General features: G+C 43.1%; 1 protein-coding gene across 11 annotated transcripts in view; it reads right to left on the reverse strand.

The window, feature by feature from the left end:
* The window catches only part of LOC116067612 (calmodulin-binding transcription activator 1-like), a 57,566-nt gene that overhangs the window by 5,536 nt on the left and 28,870 nt on the right, over positions 1–23,160 (reverse strand). For 10 of the 11 annotated variants that reach the window (XR_004897547.1, XM_036001858.1, XM_036001861.1 and 7 more), the window contains exons 4-18: positions 21,343–21,410; positions 18,189–18,324; positions 15,999–16,070; positions 13,938–14,091; positions 10,858–12,713; positions 9,592–9,718; positions 8,929–9,063; positions 5,368–5,516; positions 4,336–4,520; positions 4,177–4,255; positions 3,820–4,087; positions 2,577–3,106; positions 1,123–1,268; positions 769–1,012; positions 499–567 (exon numbers count right to left, since the gene is read on the reverse strand). Coding sequence is in view for 10 of the 11 variants with exons in the window: in XM_036001858.1 (XP_035857751.1) it covers positions 499–567; positions 769–1,012; positions 1,123–1,268; positions 2,577–3,106; positions 3,820–4,087; positions 4,177–4,255; positions 4,336–4,520; positions 5,368–5,516; positions 8,929–9,063; positions 9,592–9,718; positions 10,858–12,713; positions 13,938–14,091; positions 15,999–16,070; positions 18,189–18,324; positions 21,343–21,410 (4,218 nt within the window). In the remaining variant the exon portion in view is untranslated. The remainder of the gene's footprint in view (positions 1–498; positions 568–768; positions 1,013–1,122; positions 1,269–2,576; positions 3,107–3,819; positions 4,088–4,176; positions 4,256–4,335; positions 4,521–5,367; positions 5,517–8,928; positions 9,064–9,591; positions 9,719–10,857; positions 12,714–13,937; positions 14,092–15,998; positions 16,071–18,188; positions 18,325–21,342; positions 21,411–23,160) is intronic. The other variant, XM_036001859.1, reaches the window with a different exon arrangement.

A 23,160-nucleotide genomic window follows, 5' to 3' on the forward strand; every position in this document is an offset into this window, starting at 1 on the left:
TGTAAACCCTTCCATCACAACCTTTGTATCTTTGTAATGTTGAATCCTGATCGTTATAATGATGATAATGATTTAAATAATTTTGTGGCTATATCTGTATCCCTCTGCAAACTCAAATCACGACCCACAGACTGATCACAGCTTGCATACTTTTATTAATAAATGTCCATTATAGATCACGTCTAGCTGTCTCAAGCAGAAACAAAAACGTGCGACAAAACTGACTCGAGTGTGAATAAAACCTACAATAAACACAGTTCATGATATGAACTTTGGTGCTGTGTTAAACTTCAATATAAAGGCACATAGTGAATGACATGACTAAGCCGTATGTCTTCATTCATTCATTCACATTTCATTTTAGCTCAAATTTATGAAGGGAACACATCTGTTATTGCTATTATTTCTGTATATCCAATTCAGTACTAAACTCTCAGTCAGCCTGACATAAAAGCATGTGGGTGGGTGTGATGCTAGCTGCATGCTGTTAACTCTTACCTGCTTGTATCTTTTATAGCAGCGCTGAATCACTGCTGCAATCTCTTTGCGTTGTTCCTGAATGGGACCCTTGGACATAAAGAGTTTGTATAAACATCATATATATTAAATGGCTCATGGTCAACTCAAGTTATTGAGATTCATGAAAGATAGAAATAGAGAGGAAAATTAGTTGAACAAATGCCAGACCAAGGATTTAAAAAAGAACATAGTGACAAAATACATCAGATTATTTTACAATCTCATTTTCCAAAGGTATACCATGTATACCTTGTGTTTTCTGAGGGAGTGCAGAGCATGCCTGATGGTCTCATAGAGCTCCCCATGCTCTGCCTCAGTCATGGATAGACAGGAGTCAGTTTTCAACCTCTCCTCTTTCATAGCTGCACAGAGGAAGGAGGTCCAGTCAAAGGGGGAGGAAAGGGCTTGCTTAGCCTGAGGACTCTGCTGATCCTCAGGCCCTGAGAGAGAGTTTGGTTTGGGGCTAGGAGTCTGGGACCTGGAGTTTAGAAACCTGGAGAAAAGAAGAGAACAGAGCAAAATGTTCACAGTAAAAAAGACTTTTACGCTATTTGATGATGAGTTATGTCATCTAAATGTGATGACAGGAACTCTTTGACTTACCTCTCCACCTCACCAAGGTAACCAGACAGTAACCTGACATCACTGCTGATCCCCACCTTCCCAGAGTCTGTTTCAGTCTCCATAGCCTCCTGCTTATGCCTACCAGTTGAAGCCTCCATGTGATCAGCTAGCATCGTAATGTCCATCTGCAAGACAAGCAGATCAGGCATTACCTACATATTTCTAACACCTGCTGCCCTTAAAATTTAAAATGATCTTTAATTTTGGTATTTATTTTCATGCCTATACGGATGACAACTATATGACTGAATATATGATACTGATGAAACTCTGTGTACATAGTGGTTTAAGGGAACAACTGCTTTTTATACTTATAGGTGGGCAAGTGAAACATTCATGTTTCTCTTAAATTCCTGAACAGAACTTAAAAGTCTGTGCATTATCATCACTTGATTTTTGAAGCTTTCTGTTCTGTGGTTTACCCTGTAAGCATATGCTGTATACATTAAATGTGTTTAGCTCCTAGAGAGACTCTGGTAAAACAGTCATATGTTTTGGACTGACCAGAGTCTTGACTAAACCAACAAGGTTTAATCATGTAATACATTTTATAGCATCTCTTTGTGAGCCTCCCTTGTCATGCTAGATGTGACATCAGGGTGCCTTGAACAGTTGGATGGGCTTGCACTGTCCTTTTTTATCAGATTTCATTGCATCATAGAATATACACCCACACGTCTTCCACTGGTGGCTAATTATCTTAGTGGTGGAAACAACTGAAGGTATCAGAGCTTTTATTATTGCAATCCCTTTCTTTGAAACAGATTTCTAGTTGTGATTAGATAGACAGCAAATGGCTAAATCCAAACTAAAAACCTTTTTGTTATTATCTTTACTTTATTTGGCCAAGCTCAGTGTTATACACATACTAAAATCATTCCTTTTAATGTAAGGTTTAACCAGTTAGTACTAGGTTCTTGTTCTTGCCAGTGAAAATGTAATATGCCCTTTTTTTACTTTCTTGTAAGTGCTCTTCATTTGTAACAGTGTGTGTCTACTGTTGTGGGAGTAACTGAGTAGTGAAGATGGCGCTGCACCAGGTGGCCTTCTTATGATGACAAATTCAATGCAGACAAAGGAGTACAGTAGATGTCATGTAAAATCCCAATCTTCACTCATTATCCGTGTATCCTGTTTATGTTCAAGTTTGTTGTCAACATTTGATATTACCCCCCTTGGGCCATTCCTGAGCTTTTGTAATTGTTTTAACCTAATGAGGTATCACGGGAGTTTTCCCTTATTCACATGGAGGGTCAAAGTTTGGGGAGAGTTGTTTTCATAGATTTTTTAATGTATTGTTTCATGTATTTGATCACAAACATGGCAAACATGCAAGCAAGCAGTATACATTGTCCATCACATACAGTACAAAAAGTTCAGGTTTTGGTTAAGGAACAAGATCAAAACTGCGCCTCACAATCCGCTGCCCCTACCTGCAAGTCCTCTGTGTTATCCTGATAGGTCAGCAGCTCTGTCTCCTCTCCCCTGTCAGATAGCACTCTTTGGCGCAGGTGAATGGCCAGTCGTTCTTTTCCTAGAATCCTCCTGGCTAGGCCACGCTGTCCCAGATTCTGTCTCAGACTCCACCTGGTGCCCCCTCCAGACCCCCCTATCCTGGCCTGCAGGTGGGAGAATGGAGTGCTGGGGAGCTGAGAGCGGTTCGGGCTGGAGCTGGCAGGAGGTGCGTTCTGACAGCTGAGGTTGGAGGGTTGAGTTTGAAGGGTGTTTGGGAGGAGAGAGCGTTGGGGGTTAGGACTGGGGGAGTTGAGGAGGGAGGTGAGGGTGTTGGGGCCAGGGGTTGAGTTAGCTAGCTGTTTCTGGGTGTCAGGGCTGGGTTTGAGTCTCTTGGCTGGGGGTGGGCCTCCCTGTTCTCCCTGGGTTCCCTGTTGGGCTCGATGTCCTGTTTGGCTCCAGCTCGGGTTATGGTTGTCTGGCTGGTTCTCTGTCCTGGCTCTCCTAAGCTCTGGGGAAAAAAGATGATAAAAAATAAGAGCAAGTGGCAACATAGATTCCTACCATGCTGGATATGCATACTTATTATAGGTCAGTTCACCCCGAACACATACAATCTTGCACCACTTACACCTAGAAATACTGTAGCTAACAATGGTCATTTTCAGTTTTCAATTTCAGACTGTCCACATGGAGGTTTGTGGAATATCCTGAGTAACTGGAAAAACACATTGCTGTTACGTTTTTCAAATATAATTTTCAAAGGAATAGTTCGACATTTTGGAAAACACACTTATTTGCTTTCTTGCCCAGACTTAGATGAGAAGATTGAAGAAAAACTGGAAACAGGCAACCAGCTGAGACTCCAAGAAGTTACTGCTCCTAGCCAAGAAATCATCTGGCACATAACCCCAGTAAAATGTAAAATTGTTGTTGTTACACGTCAGTGTTTAAACAAACAAGATATAGTGTATTAATTAGTGAGTTTTAGAGGTCCTGGTAGGCGGCTTTTGTTACCTTTGTACAGAGTCAGGCTAGCTGTTTCCAGTCTTTATGCTAAGCTAAGGTAACCCGCTGTATACCAAGTCTCAGTGGCAGATCTTTTAAAACCTCTGCAAATAAAACTAACCACCAGTCTGATTACATATCACTAGGGCTAAGTGGAAATTTGTTTTGTGTTTTGGGTGTACTGACAATAAACCACAAAATAGCGGGCTTTCCCACCTGAATTAGGGTTTGGGGTAGGGCTGTTGCTTATTCTGCTGGTCTGTGACTCTCCTCTCCATCTGTCCATCCAAGTGTCAGCAGGCTGGCCCTGAGCTTGAGGAGTCTGTTGCAGCTGCTCTAAGAGCTCAGCCAATCGAGTGTGGCCCCGAGATCGTGCGATGTTGAGCGGCAAGCGCCCCAGCGAATCAGGAATAACCAGAGCTCTTGGGTCCCACTGGTAAAGCACCAATGCTGCCTCAGTGTGGCCCAGAGCACATGCCCACATCTGAGGAGTCCAAAGGAAAACACACATCACACACAGACACGGAAATAATGACACACTCAGAACACCATTCAGAAATAGTGATCACTCACCAATGGAGTACAGGAGAAGTGATCTACGTTGAGAGGATCCACCTCGAGCTCAAGGTCAATACTGTCGGCATGCTTTGTGCTGCAGACAAGACAACAAAAGGGAAATTAACTGACAGTCTTTGCATTCACAATGATGTGTCATGTTTGTGTGTTACTCACCGCCAGCGAATGAGTGTTTGAATGAGCCCTGCATAGCCCTGAGCTGCAGCCAGATGCAGTAAGGTCATTCCTCTGGAGTTCTTACTGTGGACGAGCTGATTAGATGAAGCCCAGCATGGCTGAGACATCATCTTCTCACACACCACTACAACACGACCCTCGAACGAACCCTGATCGGTAGAAATCTGGAAGATTGAAGACAAAAAGGTTTTCCAGGACTTTTATGTACAACATTTTTGCCGATTTTAAATGTTTTTCAAGCTGTCACAAAGGTCAGTTTTTACCAAGAAAGAGTCTTATGTTTAACAAATCGCAGAGCCTCTGACTCCTTGAGAGCTAGCATACATAACATGTTTAGGCTGTTATGAAGTCATAGAATTAACACTTTCAGGGGGGTGACCTAAAAAAGCACATTTGCAATGTAATGAAATCCAGTACAATAGCCCTGAAACAAATGCCAGATTTTTTAGGCTTTTTTATATGTATGCTAAGTTTTTATAAAAATGATGTCAGAAAATACCACAGAGTGAATTTAACACCTCTCTGAATCTGAAGTCGGTGTTGCTTTTGCATCATGTTGTATATGTTTTGCTATTATTGAATGAACTGATGTAACTGATGTATGCTTTAGAATATTTCTTTGAGTTCCAAAAATGGAAAGGCCTGATCGTCTGTAAACCTTTAAACCATTAGACCATCATCATGCAGTCATCGAATTTAATCTTGGTGACTCAAACACACTTTTAAAGACTTGCTTTAATTAAACATTTATGACTAAAACAAATTGTGTTTTGTTTTGTGTTTTTTACCTGTCCTGCTCACTTGATACGGTTTCAGATTATATAGCTATGGAATTACTGGAATTGTTGGGTCTTTGTAAATTATAGAGTGTGGTCTAGACCTACTCTATCTGTAAAGTGTCTCGAGATAACTCTTGTTATGATTTGATACTATAAATAAAATGGAATTGAATTGAATTGAATAGCTGAAGGGAGATTTCACCCAAGCTAAATCCCATATTTTCTGCCTTACTTGAGACTGCTGATCAGCGGCTCCTCCTCCCTCCACTCCTCCACCCTTGGTTGCCATGGTTGCTGAGCTGGAGTTCTGATTGGTTATCTCAGCCATTCTCTGTTCCATCTGCTCCAGACGCTCCAGGATGGACATCCTAAATTGCGTATCTACAGGAGTGAAGGTGGGACACATAGAGCTGTAAGCATTGGCTACTTGTTTGTTGCATTTAAGCAAATCAACAATATGTTTTAGTAAATCCTACGTAGAGCAACTTAGGGAGAGGGGCTCTTCTTTGTGGGGCTCAATACTGCAGAATAAATCAGAACTGCAGTGCAATAAATCCCCTTACCAACAATGGGAAGTTGGGAACCAAAAAAAACTGTGTGTGTGTGTGTGTGTGTGTGTGTGTGTGTGTGTGTGTGAAAGAGTATACATCTAACATTAAAATTTATTTTTTGGCTGTGTGTGAGTGTGACCCTTTGTTTTAGCGCTGCTGCAGTTTTGCTGCAGTGCACATTATCTCATCCCACCTGCTGCTGTCTCACTCAGTCTCTCTATTTTTCTCTCCTCTCATTTCACTTCTATTTTCTTTCTTTCTGTCTGCATTACACAAACTGAGCTGAAAGGGTGGAGCTATAAGAGTGTCACAGAGGCTAAGGCTCCACCCTTTCCACACCACTGCCAATCAGAAGAAGAGCAGAGTTTTCTGCAAAAACAGAAAATACAATACAATACAAAGCAAAACACTCCACTATTTCAGCTGCCAAACACATAACAAGCAGCTGTCTTCACCCATCATAACTGAAAACACACACACCTACAAATACAGATGCATAAAAACACACCACAAAAAGTACAGTAGATTTCTGGTCACATAAATGCTTGCAGACATGCATTTCACAACAGAAATAATGATTGAGAAGACATCTGCTATGAGGATGTTCTTGTGGTTAATTATAATAACTTAATTGACGGACAAATGTTCATTGAAATTAGCCAACTAAATAGGGATTAAATAGTCATTCAATAACCCTCATTAATTGATTAGTGAATTGTTGAATTTTAAATATGTTTGTAAAATGTCTTTCAAACAGGCTTTCATTTTTTTTTTTTTTTATTTAACTTAAATTTAACTTAAATGACTTTAAATTTAACTTAATGTAATTTTCCATTTTATAATTCACTTATCTACCTGCCAATCATGCTACTTGAGTCTAGATGCTGCAAGGCTCATGTTATGAAGGATAAAAGAAAGGCCACTGGAAACTCCTTTCAAAGTAATTTAGGATTTAATTAAAAAAGATCATGAATTTATTTATAATGTCAGTAGCATGCAATTCTATATCTTAACTAATAGTTTTTTAACCACATAATTTAAATGCAAATGTAATACATTATTTTATTAACTGTTTTTAATTAAGTAAATGGATTATAATTGACCAGTAAAAACGGCATAAGTATTCTGGTGGCACTCCAGCTTCTATAAAGTATTACAGTTCACTTTTATTCCTGTTCTTGAATACAAATTAAGCGGCTTTTCAAAGTTTGTGTAATGATTACTTGTAGTTGTAGTGGGTACCTGTGGATTTACTGACCAGCTTTGGACACCTTTCTGTTCTGTTAAAGCAGAATTCAAACAAATTCTGTTCTTTAGTTGAAGTTAATGGAAAAGGTATTAATCAAACACACATGTTTTGGCACAGGATCCATACAGAGAAACTTTAACAACAGAGAGTATAACATTTAAACTTTGTGTGACCAACAACATTCCCATATGTCTGTTCCTATAGCAGGCCTGTTAATATTTGGGCCTCTACAGGAGCCACATTAGCCTCCCTTCATTTGTTGTTATAGAGTTCAGTGGAGCTGTCCACTCATGTCGGTGCTGAAAGGGAACAGGTCAACATGTAAGGCTAAACGAGCTTCTAATGCAACATAAAACAAGCAGGATCTCGCGTGCCTTTTAGTTCAAACATCTAGCTTGCAAACAACGTAAAGATTTTCTTCCGTGTCTGAATTGACAGAAACTGGGCACCACATGTACTAAAAATATTTTGACTGAAACGTGAAATGCAAAAGTAGTTTAAGGCTTTACAGTTATGAAGACGACATGTAGACAACAGGCACATTTACGTACATCTACAGCATCATAACACAAAACTTAACCCAGCTATAAAACATCACATAAACCAATAAAAGGGCGCGTTTTTGAAGTTAACATCAGTTTAAAATCAAACAAGTTACGAACCCAAACAGCGACTCTCTCTATCTGCTGCTCTCTTTGTTCCCGCTTCTGCTCAACCCCGTTAGTTTGAAGTGTGCGACACACACATTGCTACTCCGATCGAGCAAAACACAACCAAGAGCAGGGAGAGAGAGAGAGAGAGAGAGAGAGAGAGAGAGAGAGAGAGAGAGCAGTCTCCACGTTGTGTTAGTAGCAGACACGCTTCAAATCCGCCCGCCAGACTCTGAGCTGCAGGAGGCTCGTTCGTCATCGGTACAACAATAGACTGCACACAAACTAAACTGGAGCAATGACATGTGACAAAGTCTTGCGCTGACGCATATTTGATTAAAATGATTTATCTCTATTTTTTCGAGGCAGTGAGCCTTTGATGTAGGCTACATTTGATTTGAGGCCACACAAAGGACTGGAGCGCACGTTCAGGTCTTGTTATCATCGTTGAAAGTTAAAGGCAGAGCCTATATATAGCGTGTATGAGGCTGCACAGCACACTGCCAGTGGTGCCCAACCTTTTGAGTGTCAAGGGGACCGCGATTGTGCCATGATGTCCTTGCCCTTCACTCCAGCAAACAGTCAGCCTGCTGTGACTGTAGAGCCGCATTGCCGCATTGCGCAACGCAGAGACGGGGGCGATGAACACAGAGTAACCCAGGACATGCCTCGCTGAGGAGACCCGTGTGTTTCAAAGCCGCAATTGCATCAGGAGATATATTTGCACACAAAAGCACCCCCCTCCCCCCCCCCAGGATATATGCAACCAATCCCCCAGAGCTGATTCAAAGAACATTTAATTGTCCTCTAACATCTTACAGAATGTTTTAATTTGATTCAGTATAATTTAAATCTCACTAGAACAACATACAGCTCTTACAAAATAATTCAGATTCCTCTCCAACATGCAAAAACTCAAAATGGACTCCATAATACATTATTTTGACCTAAACAAGTCCAACAAGACAAAGTCTAAAGGCTTTATGAATTGGGGACTGTGAAGATAAAAGGGCACACACACACACACACACACACACACACACACACACACACACACACACACAAATGAAATAAGAAAGAATAAGAAAAGGATGTATTTTGTATGACAATTTAGGGTTTAAACTTTCTGGGTAAAAACAATACAGTCAGTCAAGTACATGATCTTAAACTTACTGTATGTTAAAAATAAAACGCAAGCATGCAGCACTCCAGGCACACAATGAAGCAGTTACGTACAAGTCTCATTTTGTTTATGGTTTATGCTTTTCACTGAGTAAAAAATAAGACAATAAGTGTGTAACTGTGCATCCCTGTGTGGTCAAAAAACAAATACATGCTCTCACCATCAAGGGACAACCAGTCATGCTGAGAAGATGGCAGGGCAGGAAGGTCACGCGCCTTGTATTCAAACACCACAGAGGAAGAGATGACCTCACCACCCATAGCTACCTGCAGCATCACCAGTCCTGTGTCATGGGCTGGAAATATCAGATAAGGAATTAATAGGAGTGACCTTATGCTGAGACCGATCTCTTGTCAAAGAATAATTTCAGGACAGTATGTTAACAATTATACACTGTGAACATCTTTGCTTTGCCCATGTGTGCCTGCAAGAAACTGTTTGCCTTGCAGTTTTTCCCCTGATCACACTTAATGTAGCAGGATGTGACTCATGTATCCTTTACTATACCATCCAAAAAAAACATTTCCAAGCAGTGCTACGCTTAATGCGTTCCTGCCAGACAGTGTCCCTCCCTATGGTCCCTCCTCAAAATATTCCTTTTTGTATTGTTCTCATCTTTTTGTATAAAAGGGACTGCATCTCCCGAAAAGGGTATGCAGTCGAGAATGTTAGACTCTTTCTTTGTATGCTGTAGAAAAACTTTTTTGCTAGAAACTGCTTAGTGGGGTGACGGTTGGGGTTAGATTTACATTTAAAAAGTGTTTTTCTGTGCTGAAGGAGTATGTTTGTTGTGTAAAAGTGTGTGCATACACAGGTGTGTTACCTGGGCAGTAGCAGCGCAGCACCCCGGGCTGGATGAGGGCAGCAGGGACACTGATGTGGTCAAAGAGACAGCTGTACTCACTGCCTGACTCCAACCACGGACCTGTGATCAGCACCTTCACTCCACCCTGCCGCACACAAACAGTCCTCAGGCTAATATCACACAGTCTGTGTGAGAATAGGACATATCATTGCATGCATACTATACTAAGATGCTAATAATAATAATAATAATAATAATAATAATAATGTCCTATTGTTATAAGTTATGCATAGTGTAGTGTGTGTGCAAATGTGTGTACACAGAATACCTTTCTGTGTTTCCATCAAATATCCTGATTCCATCTGTTGCAAAAACATGCCTCAGAGACACAGTGGCCTACATTTTAGTTTTCTATTATATGAATTTAAACTGATAAATATTATAAATGGCCCCCAAGTGGTTATACTTTTGCTAATTTATGGGTTCTTTTTCTTTTTTTACAAATCTATGAGTCTTAACGGCCTGGTGGCAGCCCCTAGAGGCTGTGCTGCTTCTTACATCCAAGTTGTTTGAACCATCTGAACAACACTGCCAAGTGTTTTCTCAAGTGTAGCTAAAAATAAAACATAAACAACATATTGTGCCCCAAAAATGTTCAGTCGTGTAGTGAGTATACAACAAAACTTGTTTTGTTGTTGATTTTAAACCCATTAACCACATTTCTTTTGTGGTATTTTAGTTAATTCTAAAAAGAATATGCCCTTTGAGCCATTGGGAGTGAAACTGTGTTGCTTTTTTAAGAAACTCAAAAATGTGGAATAATTAGTATGATGTAACACTGATGATCCTGGAAGAAAGTTGAAAAAAAAAAAAAATTAGATCTATATGTGCTTAATGTGAGTTAATAAGGTTATTTTCGACAAATTGTTTTTTGAAAATTATGGTGGAAAGATGCCATGTTTCCACAAGTTTCATCATGATTCAATGACAAAACTGCTGTCTGAGATATTATAAGTGGTACATGGGTAAATTAATGAAGCCACCCAGGGTAATCAGTGTAATATTGAAATTTCATCAAAATCCAATCAGCTGAGTCTGAGATATTCTGACTCCTTAATGACCACACAGCCAGGCTGGCAGTCTTAGTACAAATTGTGCTGAGCGTGATTTTAGCATTTAACATCAGTACAAGCCCACTGTCAATCATGTGTAGCAGGGACTGATTTTCCTGTAGGGAACAATGATTAATAAATAATGAATGATAATCATGTAGGGTTTACTAACCTCTGGATAAGACCACTCTGGGGAGTAGTCTGTCACACCAAACAGCCTCCCAGTCTCCTGGAGCAGTCCCAGAGCTCCCTGCTCCACCTCGGAGCCCTGTAGGTGGCCTGCTCCTGTGCCCTGCTCCTCTCCAGCTGCCCCCTCCTGGGGCATCAGAACCCCAGTCACAGCCGCCCCCACCCCACCTCCAGACCCCTCAACTGAGATGAAATCATTGATGAGATCAGAGAACTGGCTTCCAAAGGAAGCCTCAAAGCCTTCCAGACTGATGGCCCCAGTTGTTGTAGCTGACACCCCCCCACCCTGTTGAGGTAGAGGAGAGCTGTAAAGCGTCCCCTCAATGCTTGCACCAGCAGCTATTGACTGAGGACTGGCCACCACTGAACTGCTGGCCCCTGACAAGCTTACACCATTACAGAGAATCTCATTTTCCCCTCTTCCCCCTGCTCCACCACCTCCCCCGCCTTCCTCTCCTCCTCCATTGCCATCTGTGGGTTGCAGGTAGTGCTCGGTGTCAACACTCGTGTAGGCCTCGTGGGGATCCCCAGACTTGAGTAGCAACTCCCCTCCATTCTCAGAAGTCTTGTCTAAGACTTCTCGATGTCCCCTGCTGCCTGACTGGTCGGTGGTCGTATCCTGCGGTGTTAGAGGAAAAGAGCCCACCGCCGTTCCTTGTCCGTTCCTTCCACAAAGGCCCTGCTGGTCTGGGCTGGTTTGGTGGAGGTGTGTATGTGGGTCTCCATTGGTGATTGGAGTGTCTGTTGGCACCGTGGGCAGGCCTATGTAAGCCTGGGCCTCGCCTGATTCCTGGGTCGCCTCAGTACCATTGGTCTGTAGCTGGGAGGGCTGGCTTGTCTGGGGGGAAGCCTGGAGGAAGAGGCCAGGGGAGGGGTGGTGCGCAGGTTGGGTCAGATTCGGGACACAGGCTGATGACATCACAGCACTGAAGTCCATCTGCTCCAGGGTGGTGCTGGGGCTGAGGCCTGTCCCTTCTCCTACATAGCTGCTCTGAGCGGCCAGCGGCGGCTCCAGGGGTGTGGGTTCTGTCTTGATGTTGTTGACAAGAGCTGGGTTGTAGACAAAGTTGTTAGAGGAACAGTGGAGTCCTCCATCATCACCGTTGCATCCCTCAGCCTTCCCTCCACCTCCTCCATACGTCTGGCCCTGCTTGGGATTGTTGAGGAAGCAATCAGGGTCAAAAGTCATGGTGGTCTCAGGAAGGCTGACTCCTCCACCAGAGTCTAGAGAGCTGGATAGAACCAACTCTCCTCCCTCCCCTAAGCCCATGCCACCAGGAAATGATGCAAACCTCTGGTTTTCAGGGGCAACAGCCAACAGGATGCCGGCTGTGGTGCTCTCATGGGTGGATGCCAGCAGGTGGGTGTGGCCAGCAGAGTAAACCGAATCCCCAGTCAGCGTGGTGACCTCAGACATGAACACAGCTGTGCTCTGTGACAAGCCAGCCCCAATAGCGAGAGCGGGGCTATCAGCCATGTCGCTGGTGATTGACAATGGGGAGCTCTGGGTGGTGTCAGGGACTTCCACCTGATTGGTGGAAGTAGAGGAGGACACTTCCATGCTGCTCTGTGGGAGTAGGGAGGGCTTGGTTATCCTGCCATTCCTCCTCTCTCCTCCACCCGCTCTGCTCCTGCCCCCTCCAGGACTGGGCTCTGTCTGGCCCTCTGACACATCGCTGTTCTGGACCTCTGTGCCATCTGCTTCCTCAGCTCTCTGGCCTGCCACTACACCCATACCCGTTGCAGCTCCACCTCCTGCTGCTGCCCCTGACTCCTGCTTGGATGAGATGATGCGCTGCTTGACACTGGAACATTTCTGATGCAGGCTGCTTCCAGCACCTGTCAGAAGAGACATTGAAACAAACATAAAAGACACTTTATTTTCTGTCCTTTTATTTGTTCAGGTCAATCTTTATAGTAACAGCATTACCTCACAAACATCTGAAAGTGTGTAATAGCGCCCTCCAGTGTTCAGAATGTACACTTTAAATACATATATACATATATATACTTTTTTTGCAAGACGTTTCAATTCTAACATCTGAGGTCCATGTTTGCAGTTTCTAAATAAGATGTCTGCATTTACATCTTTGGGATTTAGCTGATGTATTTTCAGAGGGAAATAACAAATACCAAACAGTTTAAGTGTCAGAGACCTAATGCCCATAAAATGAACACAGACGGATCAAGTCAGTGATCATGAGAGAAGTGCTAGGAAAGGAAAAATAGCAGAGAGCTGTTTTGTGTGAGCAAATTAAGGCAGGTCGAAGAGCAAGACGGAATATGATTCAGTGGAGAGAGTGAAAATTGACGTGCTACTTAAGTCAACAAGCTACTTAGTTTTGGGCAGCTGTCCTTATTTGCTCTTTCAAACCAGATCAAAAGAGGGGTGAGATTAGGTTAGTGTGAATGTGTGTGTGTGTGTGTGTGTGTGTGTTTACTGCAGTTATCTACTCCCTGATGCTCATTTATGAATAATACATGCTGGATATTTCCAGCACCTCAGTCTTCTTTCCCTCTATCCCTCTCTTTCTTGGGTGAAATGTGTATCTGCCTCTAGGTGGCAGCATGGCGCTGACTGTCAGAACCATCAAAAACAACAAATCTAAATCTATATAAAGTTTGTCTGAATGGCATGTATGTACTGAATGTATCGTGTTGCATTTTGGCTTACTGATTTATCTTTACCTTCACCAATATATCAATAAGATTCATTAACTAAATTAACACTGATAAGATTAGATATTTTTCCTTGATGCAAGAGAGAATTTTTTATATCATCTCCCCTAAACTGCTGACATCACCGGTTGTCTCTTCTGATAAGTAATGGCACAGCTCCAGACTGTGCCCCATTCTGCTGCTAAGTTGTTTACAAAGCCTAAAAAGCAAGTCAGTTTTTAGATGTACCACACTGGTTTCCTGCAGATTCATTTTGAGACTTCCTGCACCGTGACAGGTGGTATTTTTATTGACTCATATCCCCAGGTTTAGAATAAAGTGTGAGGGCTGAAACATGAGAGTAGGAAGGAGGAGGGTGCTGAAATGATGGTAAAGCTAACTCACACATGGGTTTGAGTTGTCCAATGAGCTCTTCCTTGCTCCACTTGGCCCACTCCTTCCTGTCTGTGTTGATGGAGCAGAGGACAGGGCCGCATGGCTTCCCGCTATCGTCCACTGCCGGTACATTCAGGTAGTGCACCAACACAATGTCTGGGTTCTACAGCACAGGGAAAAATATACACACAGATACATGCACGCACATGGTGTTAGTTTAACATGGCATTTATTCATTCATTTATTGTCATATTCTTACCAACATATGGGAGGGAGAGAATACAATGAAAGAGTCTATTTACAGAGGGAGGGGAAATGGAGAAGGGAAGCGGGAGAGAACGTGGAGGTTGGACATAGCATGTCAGATAAGATTCTTTCACCTGCACATAAAAGATTTAAGAGCTCAAGCCTACTCATCACTCTCTCTTTGACCCTGCAGAGGCTGTGGAAGTGTCTACATGTGTGTTTGTGTGTATGTGCGTGCCATATATATATATATATACAGAGAGAGGATGAGAGGAACAGAAGGAGAGAGTGTTTCAGAATAGTTCTCACTATACTGTAGGCCATCAGCAGACCTATGGAATTTCTACCTCATGAATGATTCAACAGGTGCATTCACGTGCACCTGTGTGTGTGTGTGTACGTGTGTATGTGTGTGTTTGTGTGTTTGTTTGTGTGTGTGAGAGAGGAGAGGGAGAGAAGCTCCTCTTGATGAAAGATTCAGTAGACAGACTTAGGTGAGGGGGAGGACCTGCTGAGGTGGAACACTTTTCATTCCAAAAGAGGATGGCACAGTGGGCTGCTACAGCACCACACTGTGCAATGCAACACCACTCACAGACTGATTTATGATCATATTCACTGATTCACTGTTTTGATATCTGTGCAAAGTGCAGAAAATGGCACTTTATAGATAAAGCAAGTAGAATTTCCCTTCATAATTTCAGGAATCAAACTAGTTTGGCATGCTGAAAAACTAAATAAATTGGGTAAGGGTATATTCAATTGACGGCCGGTGGCTGGAATGTCCAGTGTTCAAATTATGCAAGAAATTCGGCCGAAGAATACATACATATTTATGTATTTCCATATTTTAAATGAACATTGCTGGATATTCAATATTTTCTGAAATGAACAGAGATAGATGAAGAGAGAGGCAGTGTAAATGTATGCAGGCATTTTTAAGATTCATCGTGTAACCTGTCATCTGAAGATGATGAGGTCCTGGTGACCACATCTTGCATGGCGGAGAGAGGGAGAGACGTGTGTGTGTGTATGTGTGTGTGTGTGTGTGTGTGTCCTGCTTGCTGTTGTCTTTCACATGAGCAGTAGAGTGAGTCCAACATCTCTATGAAAAACAACCTGCTTTATACACAGGGGGCACCTGTGCATGTGTGTGTTGGTGTGAGCATGTTGCGTGTTGTTTGTAGCTCCAGGGTGTTTTCTTGCCACACAGAGAGCAGAGTCCTTGATGCTCACGATAAGTATCGAGAGTCAGGCTTCCAATAACACACTGTGCTCTGGAAGTCTCAGTCAACTTCTGGCAAAGAAGTGTTTTTATTATTCTGCACTGTATGTTAGCATTATACAAGACCTATAGGCCTGGCATATTCTAAATATATTCTAGTGGTCTAACTGTGTATGTTTGTCCACTCAGCCAAACAACATCCAGTTTTATTATGAGCCCAGCTTTGTGATAGTATTTTCACTGTTGCCTCATTAATTTAGAGGAGGATGGTGCTTATTGCTGGTTTATGGTTTAGCTTAGTGTTCTGTTTTAGAAATGGACAATTTAATAGACAAAAATTTGCGTAACACTGATAATATATATTATGGTGGCCCAGTTCTGTGTAGAAATAGTTAATAAAGCCTTAACATCGCTGGGATAAATGTTACAAGATGGCCATAATGTCAGGGATAAAGACCTGAAATGACAAATACAGTATATGCTACCATATACGACAACTAATAAGAAATTATCACCACACTATAAATGCGATTGAAATCTTGTTTGTATGTGTATAAATGTGTGAAAAAAGGCAAGGTGGGGAAGGGGGGTGGGCTTACCTGCAGCAGCCAATAACATCTACGATGGAAGGTGGGGATGATGGAGGAGTGGACGTAGCAGCCATACAGACACTAGAGAGAGGAGAGGAGAGGAGAGGAGAGGAGAGGAGAGGAGAGGAGAGGAGAGGAGAGGAGATTGCAGGGGCAAATGAGAAAAGGAAAAGGGAGGAAGCAAGACAAAAAGTGAAAAAGGAGGAGAGGACAGTAAATGAGAGAACAGGAGAGGAGAACTTAGGTTATACCCACTTAGGCTGTATTGATTGCGGTGTTAAAACTAAATTGCAAACATGCTGTATGCGTGTCTTTTCTAAAATACCATAAATCTGATATTGACAATTACAGCACAAGAGATTGTGAAATTTACTGCCTCAGCAACACTAGACATAACCCACATGGAATTCACAAAAAGGCCCACTGTCATCAGCTCACAGACACTGCAAGAGAGATCAGTAACAGTGAATAGGACAAAGAAGAGTAGGAGAAAGCGAGGAAAGCGAGTGTCAAGGTGGACAAGATGAAGAGGAAGTTCAGTATGGACTCCATCCAGCAGAGGATGCTTATATGCATACAAAATAGTGTATGTCTGTGTATGAGTGTTAAAATAGACCAAATGTATGATTTCAGAGGTTGATTTACAGATTTAAACGACTTCACAGTGTCAATAATATAATATTTGTGTTTGGTGCGGTATGAAATGTTTCGATACCGGTGCCAATACAGTACCCCAGTAGTATTGAGGTTCGATACCCGGTCCTAACGTAATGTGTGTTTGTAGTGTTTGACAGAGGAAGGATGAAATGATGAAAGCCTTCTATCAAGGTCATCACTGCCACTTTTTTTTTTTACATGCATTAAAATTAAGGATGACAAACACCCCCACACACACACGCACACACACACACACACACACACACACACACACACACACACACACACACACACACACACACACACACACGTATAAATTGGTTGTTTAAAAACAAAATTGCACACACAAACACAAATGCTCAGCAATCAGGCTGCACATAATCAACACTTACAACTTGTCCTGTTTTCTGTCTCATGAACACTCGTGCACACTTATATTTTCTCGCCATTTTGCCTCTTCTCAGAAGTAGCCCGCCCTCTATCTAAAGTGTGTTTTGCCAAAGGCAGAGTGCATTTCCATATATTTCCATTCGATATGAGGAGGCTCTTCATCCAGGGTTATGTTTTTCTCTCCTGCTTCCTGCCTCTCCCCCCATCCTCCTTCACTCCCCCTGCTCCCCTGCTCATTCCCGTCCCCTGCTCAACACACTGCTTGTTTGTGCTTGCTTTGGGGGGTCCTGGGAAGACGTGACACAAACAATTACTGAGCAACTACCAGGGAGGGAAACACTTTGTATATGTGTGTGTGTGTGTGTGTGTGTGTGTGTGTGTGTGTGTGTGAGAGAGAGAGTCTGTGTATTCATGCACGATTGCAGAAAATTGCATGTGAGATGAATGTCAATGTGAGTGTGGGTTTGTGAATAATAGAGGTGCAGATGGGAATACTTGATCTCAATTATTCCCTTTACCTCTGTGTCTATTTCGCCTGTCTCCTGCTCACCCTTAATGCAAAACTATTGAGCCCTCTGCAAACATCCATGTGCCTCTTCGCTGTCTCTCCTTTGCTCTCCCTTCTACCTCATTCTTTCTGTTTCTGACACATGCATGCTCACTCCTCTCACCTCTTGGTATATTCCTGCTGAATAATCAATTTTTGAGCTGGCTGATGTGACTCAAACACGCACGCACACACGCACGCACGCACGCACACACACACACACACACACACACACACACACACAGATGCTGCCTTGAGACTGGGTCGATACCCCCTCTCTGTTCTGCTGAAGGAGGCATTGACATCATTCCTGGCCTCAGGCCAAACACTCTTATCCTTCAGAGAGAGAGAGAGAGAGAGAGAGAGAGAGAGAGAGAGAGAGAGAAAGAGAGAGGGAGGAAAGGGAGACAGGGGCACGAGCAGGGAGGAAGTCGAAGAAAGAGAGGCACCACTCACTCTCAGGTAACACGTTGGCCTGCAGCCTCAGCATGTGTGTTTGCGTGTACATTTGTACTACATGCATGTGTCTCCTCGGAGTGAAGGAGAGTAATTTAGTAAGTAGGACTGGCGGTGAAACCATACTCGGCGCCATTGCAGCCTCTCACCTCTACTCCCTGGACTTTGAGCTTCATGTGATCCTCTCTGGTGGTCTTCCCGTCTTTCCTTTTCTTCCAGCAGTAGCCATCCTTCCTGTACTTAACCTTCTTACGGTTGTATAGGATCATAGAGCCATTTTGAGGCCTGACAGAAGACAGGATAAAGAGTTAGCGGCACACAAAGACACACAGTGATGATTGTACAGAATCGGTTTGTGTGCATTGACGACTTCTTTAAAACTGAAACAATTCAACTCCATGGAAACTGACCAGAAATAACTTTCATGCTGTCATTTCAAACGGCCAAAGTTTTTAAATTCTCCGTCATATCTGATTCACAAATACCGACTCAAACAGGCAAAAACGTGTTTTACACGGTGAAGTCAATGTTATTCTCCCACAGTCAAGTTAGCTGGTTACATGCCGCCCCTCCCCTCTTATACGTAGACTCACACTCCTACATGTTAATATTTTAGTAGGGTGATTTATCAGCACAACAGGAACATTGGCCTCTAAGCTCCCATTCTATATACACCTGGCGGGATGAACACACACACACACACACACACACACACACACACACACACACACACAAACACACAAACGCCAGGAACCATACATATAGACTGAGATGCTATAGTGATATCAGAGATGGCAGGACTTACTGCTGTGTGTTCTTTGAGCTCAATGTCAAACCTGCTGCTCAGCAATCAATCATCACACTTCTAAAACGTTAAGGACAGGTGTGTGTGTGCGTGTTTCTGTTTGTGTGTGTAGGTGGTGAGAAAATGCTTCTCTACCTTATCTCATGACAACAGAAAGAGAACAGGCACGTTAACAATCAATAAACTCACACATACTCACAAGTGCGCTCTCTCTTTTTCTCTCATGCACAGTCATGAGCATGCATGCACACAACCGCAAACACATTTACACACCTCCTCTCTCCTTTCCCTGCCCTCCTCTTCCCCATCAACCTCCAGTCTTTATCCCCCTTATCATAGTATCTCTTCATTTTCTCTTTACTGCTTCCACAGTCCTTCCATTCTCCACTCCTTCCCACTTAGTCACATCTTCTCATCTTGTCTATTCTTTCTACTATCCTAACCTTTGTTTCTTTTATTGTCCGTCTGTCTCTCCTCTCCTCTCCTCTCTTCTCCTCTCCTCTCCTCTCTGCTAGAATTTGATGTAGACACATCTATATGGACTGAGATGATTGCAATTTGCTCAGAACACTGTGTGTAGTGAAATTGAATTTACTTTGAGCTGATTTTCTTTGACACCTTAAATCTGTTTTGTTTTGGGGTGAGCCTGCCAGTTTCTTAGTGGAGTGGAGACCCCCACCCTCCGATCAAAGCCGAGTTTAGTCTCTGTCTCAAGCAGTGTGAGTCATCTCAGAGCTGCTGATTCTAATTATGTTATGGAGAAGATGGATGAGATCAGATGTGTGCCTGTGTGTGTATATGTGTATGTGTATGTGTGTGTGTGTGTGTGTGTGTGTGTGTGTGTGTGTGTGTGTGTGTGTGTGTGTGTGTGTGTGGGTGGAAAATATGTGCATGTTCATATATATGTGTGTGGGTGGGAAATACGTGCACGTTCATATATGTGTGTGTGTGTGTGTGTGTGTGTGTGTGTGTGTGTGTGTGTGCGTGGAGGTACGCGCACATGCCCGTGTTCCTCACAAACCTTCCGATTCAAGCAGACATAAATGCTATTGATTGTAACTGGGCTGTGATGTGTGGGATATAAAAAGCTTTTCCACCGTTCCACAGTGTAGCAGAGCGAAAACAAAGAAGGCAAGGGGAGGAGAGTGGGGGGAAAAAGACGGCAAGATAAAGAGACAGAGTGGGCGAGTGAGTGAGTCCGGTAAAGGAAGGGAAGGAGAAGTATATGAGAAAAGTGAGAGGGGGGAGGGAGAGAGAGAGAGAGAGAGAGAGAGAGAGAGAGAGAGAGAGAGAGAGAGAGAGAGAGCGAAAGAGAGAGAGGAGGTAACTGGCATTACTTTAAACTGATGAGGTATTTTAGTAAAGGGAGAAATGAAGGTCATTGATTGTTATCTTAATATTGCCCCCCACAAGTGTGCAAACGCATGCGCACATATGCATAAAAACACACACACTCACAACCAGGCACACACATAAATGTCAGTGGCTCTGTTTGCTGAGCTCCATTCCATTTGATGGGATTAGGTGTAATCTGTTCTAATCGTGCCTCGTGTCATGTGTAAATGGGATTATATCTAACTGCTGCTCAATAACACCAATATGACTGCTGCTGCTGTTGCTGCTGGGAGGGTTAGGCTATACGGCAGCACAACCAATCAATGAGAAATCCATCCACAACATAAACTGTGCTGCTGGCCTCAGGCTGCTCCTGAGAAGAGTCCTTCAGCTCGCACAATGGGAGCGCAGAGGCATCACCTCGGGCTTTCAGCAGTTTCAGTAATCAGAAATGAGGCCATGAGGTGACCTCTTCACTTACTTTACTTTTTCTTTCTTCTTTTCTTTTCTTTCTCTCTTCTAGTCTCTCTTTTTCTTTCTCTTTTTTATTATACCTACATCATAACTAAAGTAAATGTCAATAAGGGGATGTATCAATAATTCAAATTGCCCTTTTCTTCTGTCTTTCTTTCCTGATTATAACCTCTCCCCATTCTAGCAAAAGAACTACCGATTGTTCATTGGGATCAATGAATATTCAGTTCTGGCATGTGAATCCCTGTTCACACCCCATCTTATATACACATACTCCCCCTCCCTTTAAATCCTCCTCACTCTCCTATGTCTGAATTATACATCACATATCCTAATACATTTACATTCATTAAATCTCAATTTCCAGCTGACTAAGTGCTTTACAGTCCAGCCATGTTATAGAGCGTTCTCTACATGGAGAGTAAGCCGTCAGCAGGACCCCTTGAAAACAGTCAACGTACATCACTAATATTTTAATCAAACATAGGCACTCAGTCACTGGGATTAAGCCAACGTGAGTCACTGGCTGATTGAGCAACACTGTGTTTGTACGTACGTGTGTCTGTGTCTGTGTGTGTGTGTGTGTGTGTGTGTGTGTGTGTGTGTGTGTGCGTGTGTGTGTGTGTGTGTGTGTGTGCGTGTGTGTGTGTGTGTGTGTTTGTGGAAACCACTGTCTCCACTCTCCTCACCTGGTTTTTGGCGATGTCGTCAGCCACTCATCATGTTTCTCAAAAGTGATGAGATATGCAGCAATCTCCTAGAGAGACAAATACAAGACAAAAGAGTTATATTGGTGTGTGCATGTGTGTGTTGTGTGTGTGTGTGTGTGTGTGTGTGTGTGTGTCACAGGGAGATAAAACATATAGGTATTTCCAGATGACCTGCCGATGCCCACAGAGAGTGTGTCACTATCTGATTGCCATGGTGAGGTCTGGGCGCCTGATTGGTCACAGAGCAGCCAGTCAGAAGACAGATATAGAGGACAGACCCTCAGGGCCAACAACCAATCACGCTCACCGACACACGATGTCTCCCTCCACTGGGGAGGAAAAGCTATCTCTTAAATACACACACACACACACACACACACACACACACTGAAGGTGCATACCCATACACTAGCTGAGAGAGTGCACTGATAGGAAAAGTTTTCTTGTACTTTGCAGTTTCACAGTTTCCCGTCAGATAAAGCCTGCTTCTTGATTCCTAATTCCTCAGGCTCTCTATTCATCTCTTTAGCTTTCCATTCCTCTGTCCACACTATTTCTATTCTTCTTCCACACTCACGTGAATCCAATAAGGAAAAAAGAAAGTTCAAATCGTACAGGTGCATTCTACCGAGAGTAAGGCAAAACAAAACGTCCATACACACAGACAGAGACACACAAGAGATGCAGCCAAAAAAAAATATTGTTTGTATCTCCTGCTTTTTAGTTGCTCACGCAATGCTGCCTCTCCCCTTTGCTAGGTGAACTCTCTCACCCCTGGCTTCCTCCTTGGAACATCATTCTCTCTCGCCCTATCGCTGACTCCCATCTCACCCACTTGTTGTAAAAGACTATGAAATGTAAATTGTCCTCTTAAGGCAATCAGTGTTTGAAATGTGGCACAAAGCAACAGTGAAGAAGACATCAACACTCTAGCTCTCCTTCATCTGCCCCCTCAGATCAACAGTCTTCTCTCAAGACCTCCTCTCCCTCTCTTCCTCTTTTTGTGTGTGTGTGTGTTTTTAGGTATTTGTCCCAGTTTGGCATGAAAGCACTCCAGCTCCACACCGATCACAAGAGATGGAGGGAAATGGAGATGGAGAGAGGAAGAAAGGCAGGGAGAGACAAAAAGAGAGAGCAGCTGGAAGGATGCTGGCACTTAACTGGATTGTTTTTTTAGTATCCCCCATTTGATCGTCACGTCCCAACCCCCCACTGCCTCATCCTCCATTTATATGCGTGTTTGTATACATATGTGTACGTTTGTGGGAGGAACTGTCATCACACCTTAATAATTATCACTATCAAGTTTAGCCATAGCTAGGCACAACTGTACACACACACACACACACACACACACACACACACATACACACACACACACACACACACACACACACACACACACACACACACACACACACACACACACACACACACACACACACACACACACACACACACACACACACACACACACACACACACTATTAATACACAAAGTCGCTTGTGTGGAAAAAAGAAGAAAGAAATATAAAACTGTCCTAGCTTTCTGTCTCGCTCTCACGCTTCATGGACAACAGATTGGTGCACACACACACACACACACACACACACACACACACACACACACACACAGGGAGTGCCTCATTCATTTATGCATCTATTCATTAGCTGTGACAGGCAGCCACCTCTCCTCCTCCCAAACCACTCCGCAGCAAGTCAATATCCTATACGGCCTCCACAGCCCTGGCCAGGCACTCGGGCTCCTCTAGTGACTTTCAGCCAGTGGGAGGCGGG

Source organism: Sander lucioperca, chromosome 6 (genome assembly GCF_008315115.2).
Source record: "Sander lucioperca isolate FBNREF2018 chromosome 6, SLUC_FBN_1.2, whole genome shotgun sequence".
Taxonomy (NCBI): domain Eukaryota; kingdom Metazoa; phylum Chordata; class Actinopteri; order Perciformes; family Percidae; genus Sander; species Sander lucioperca.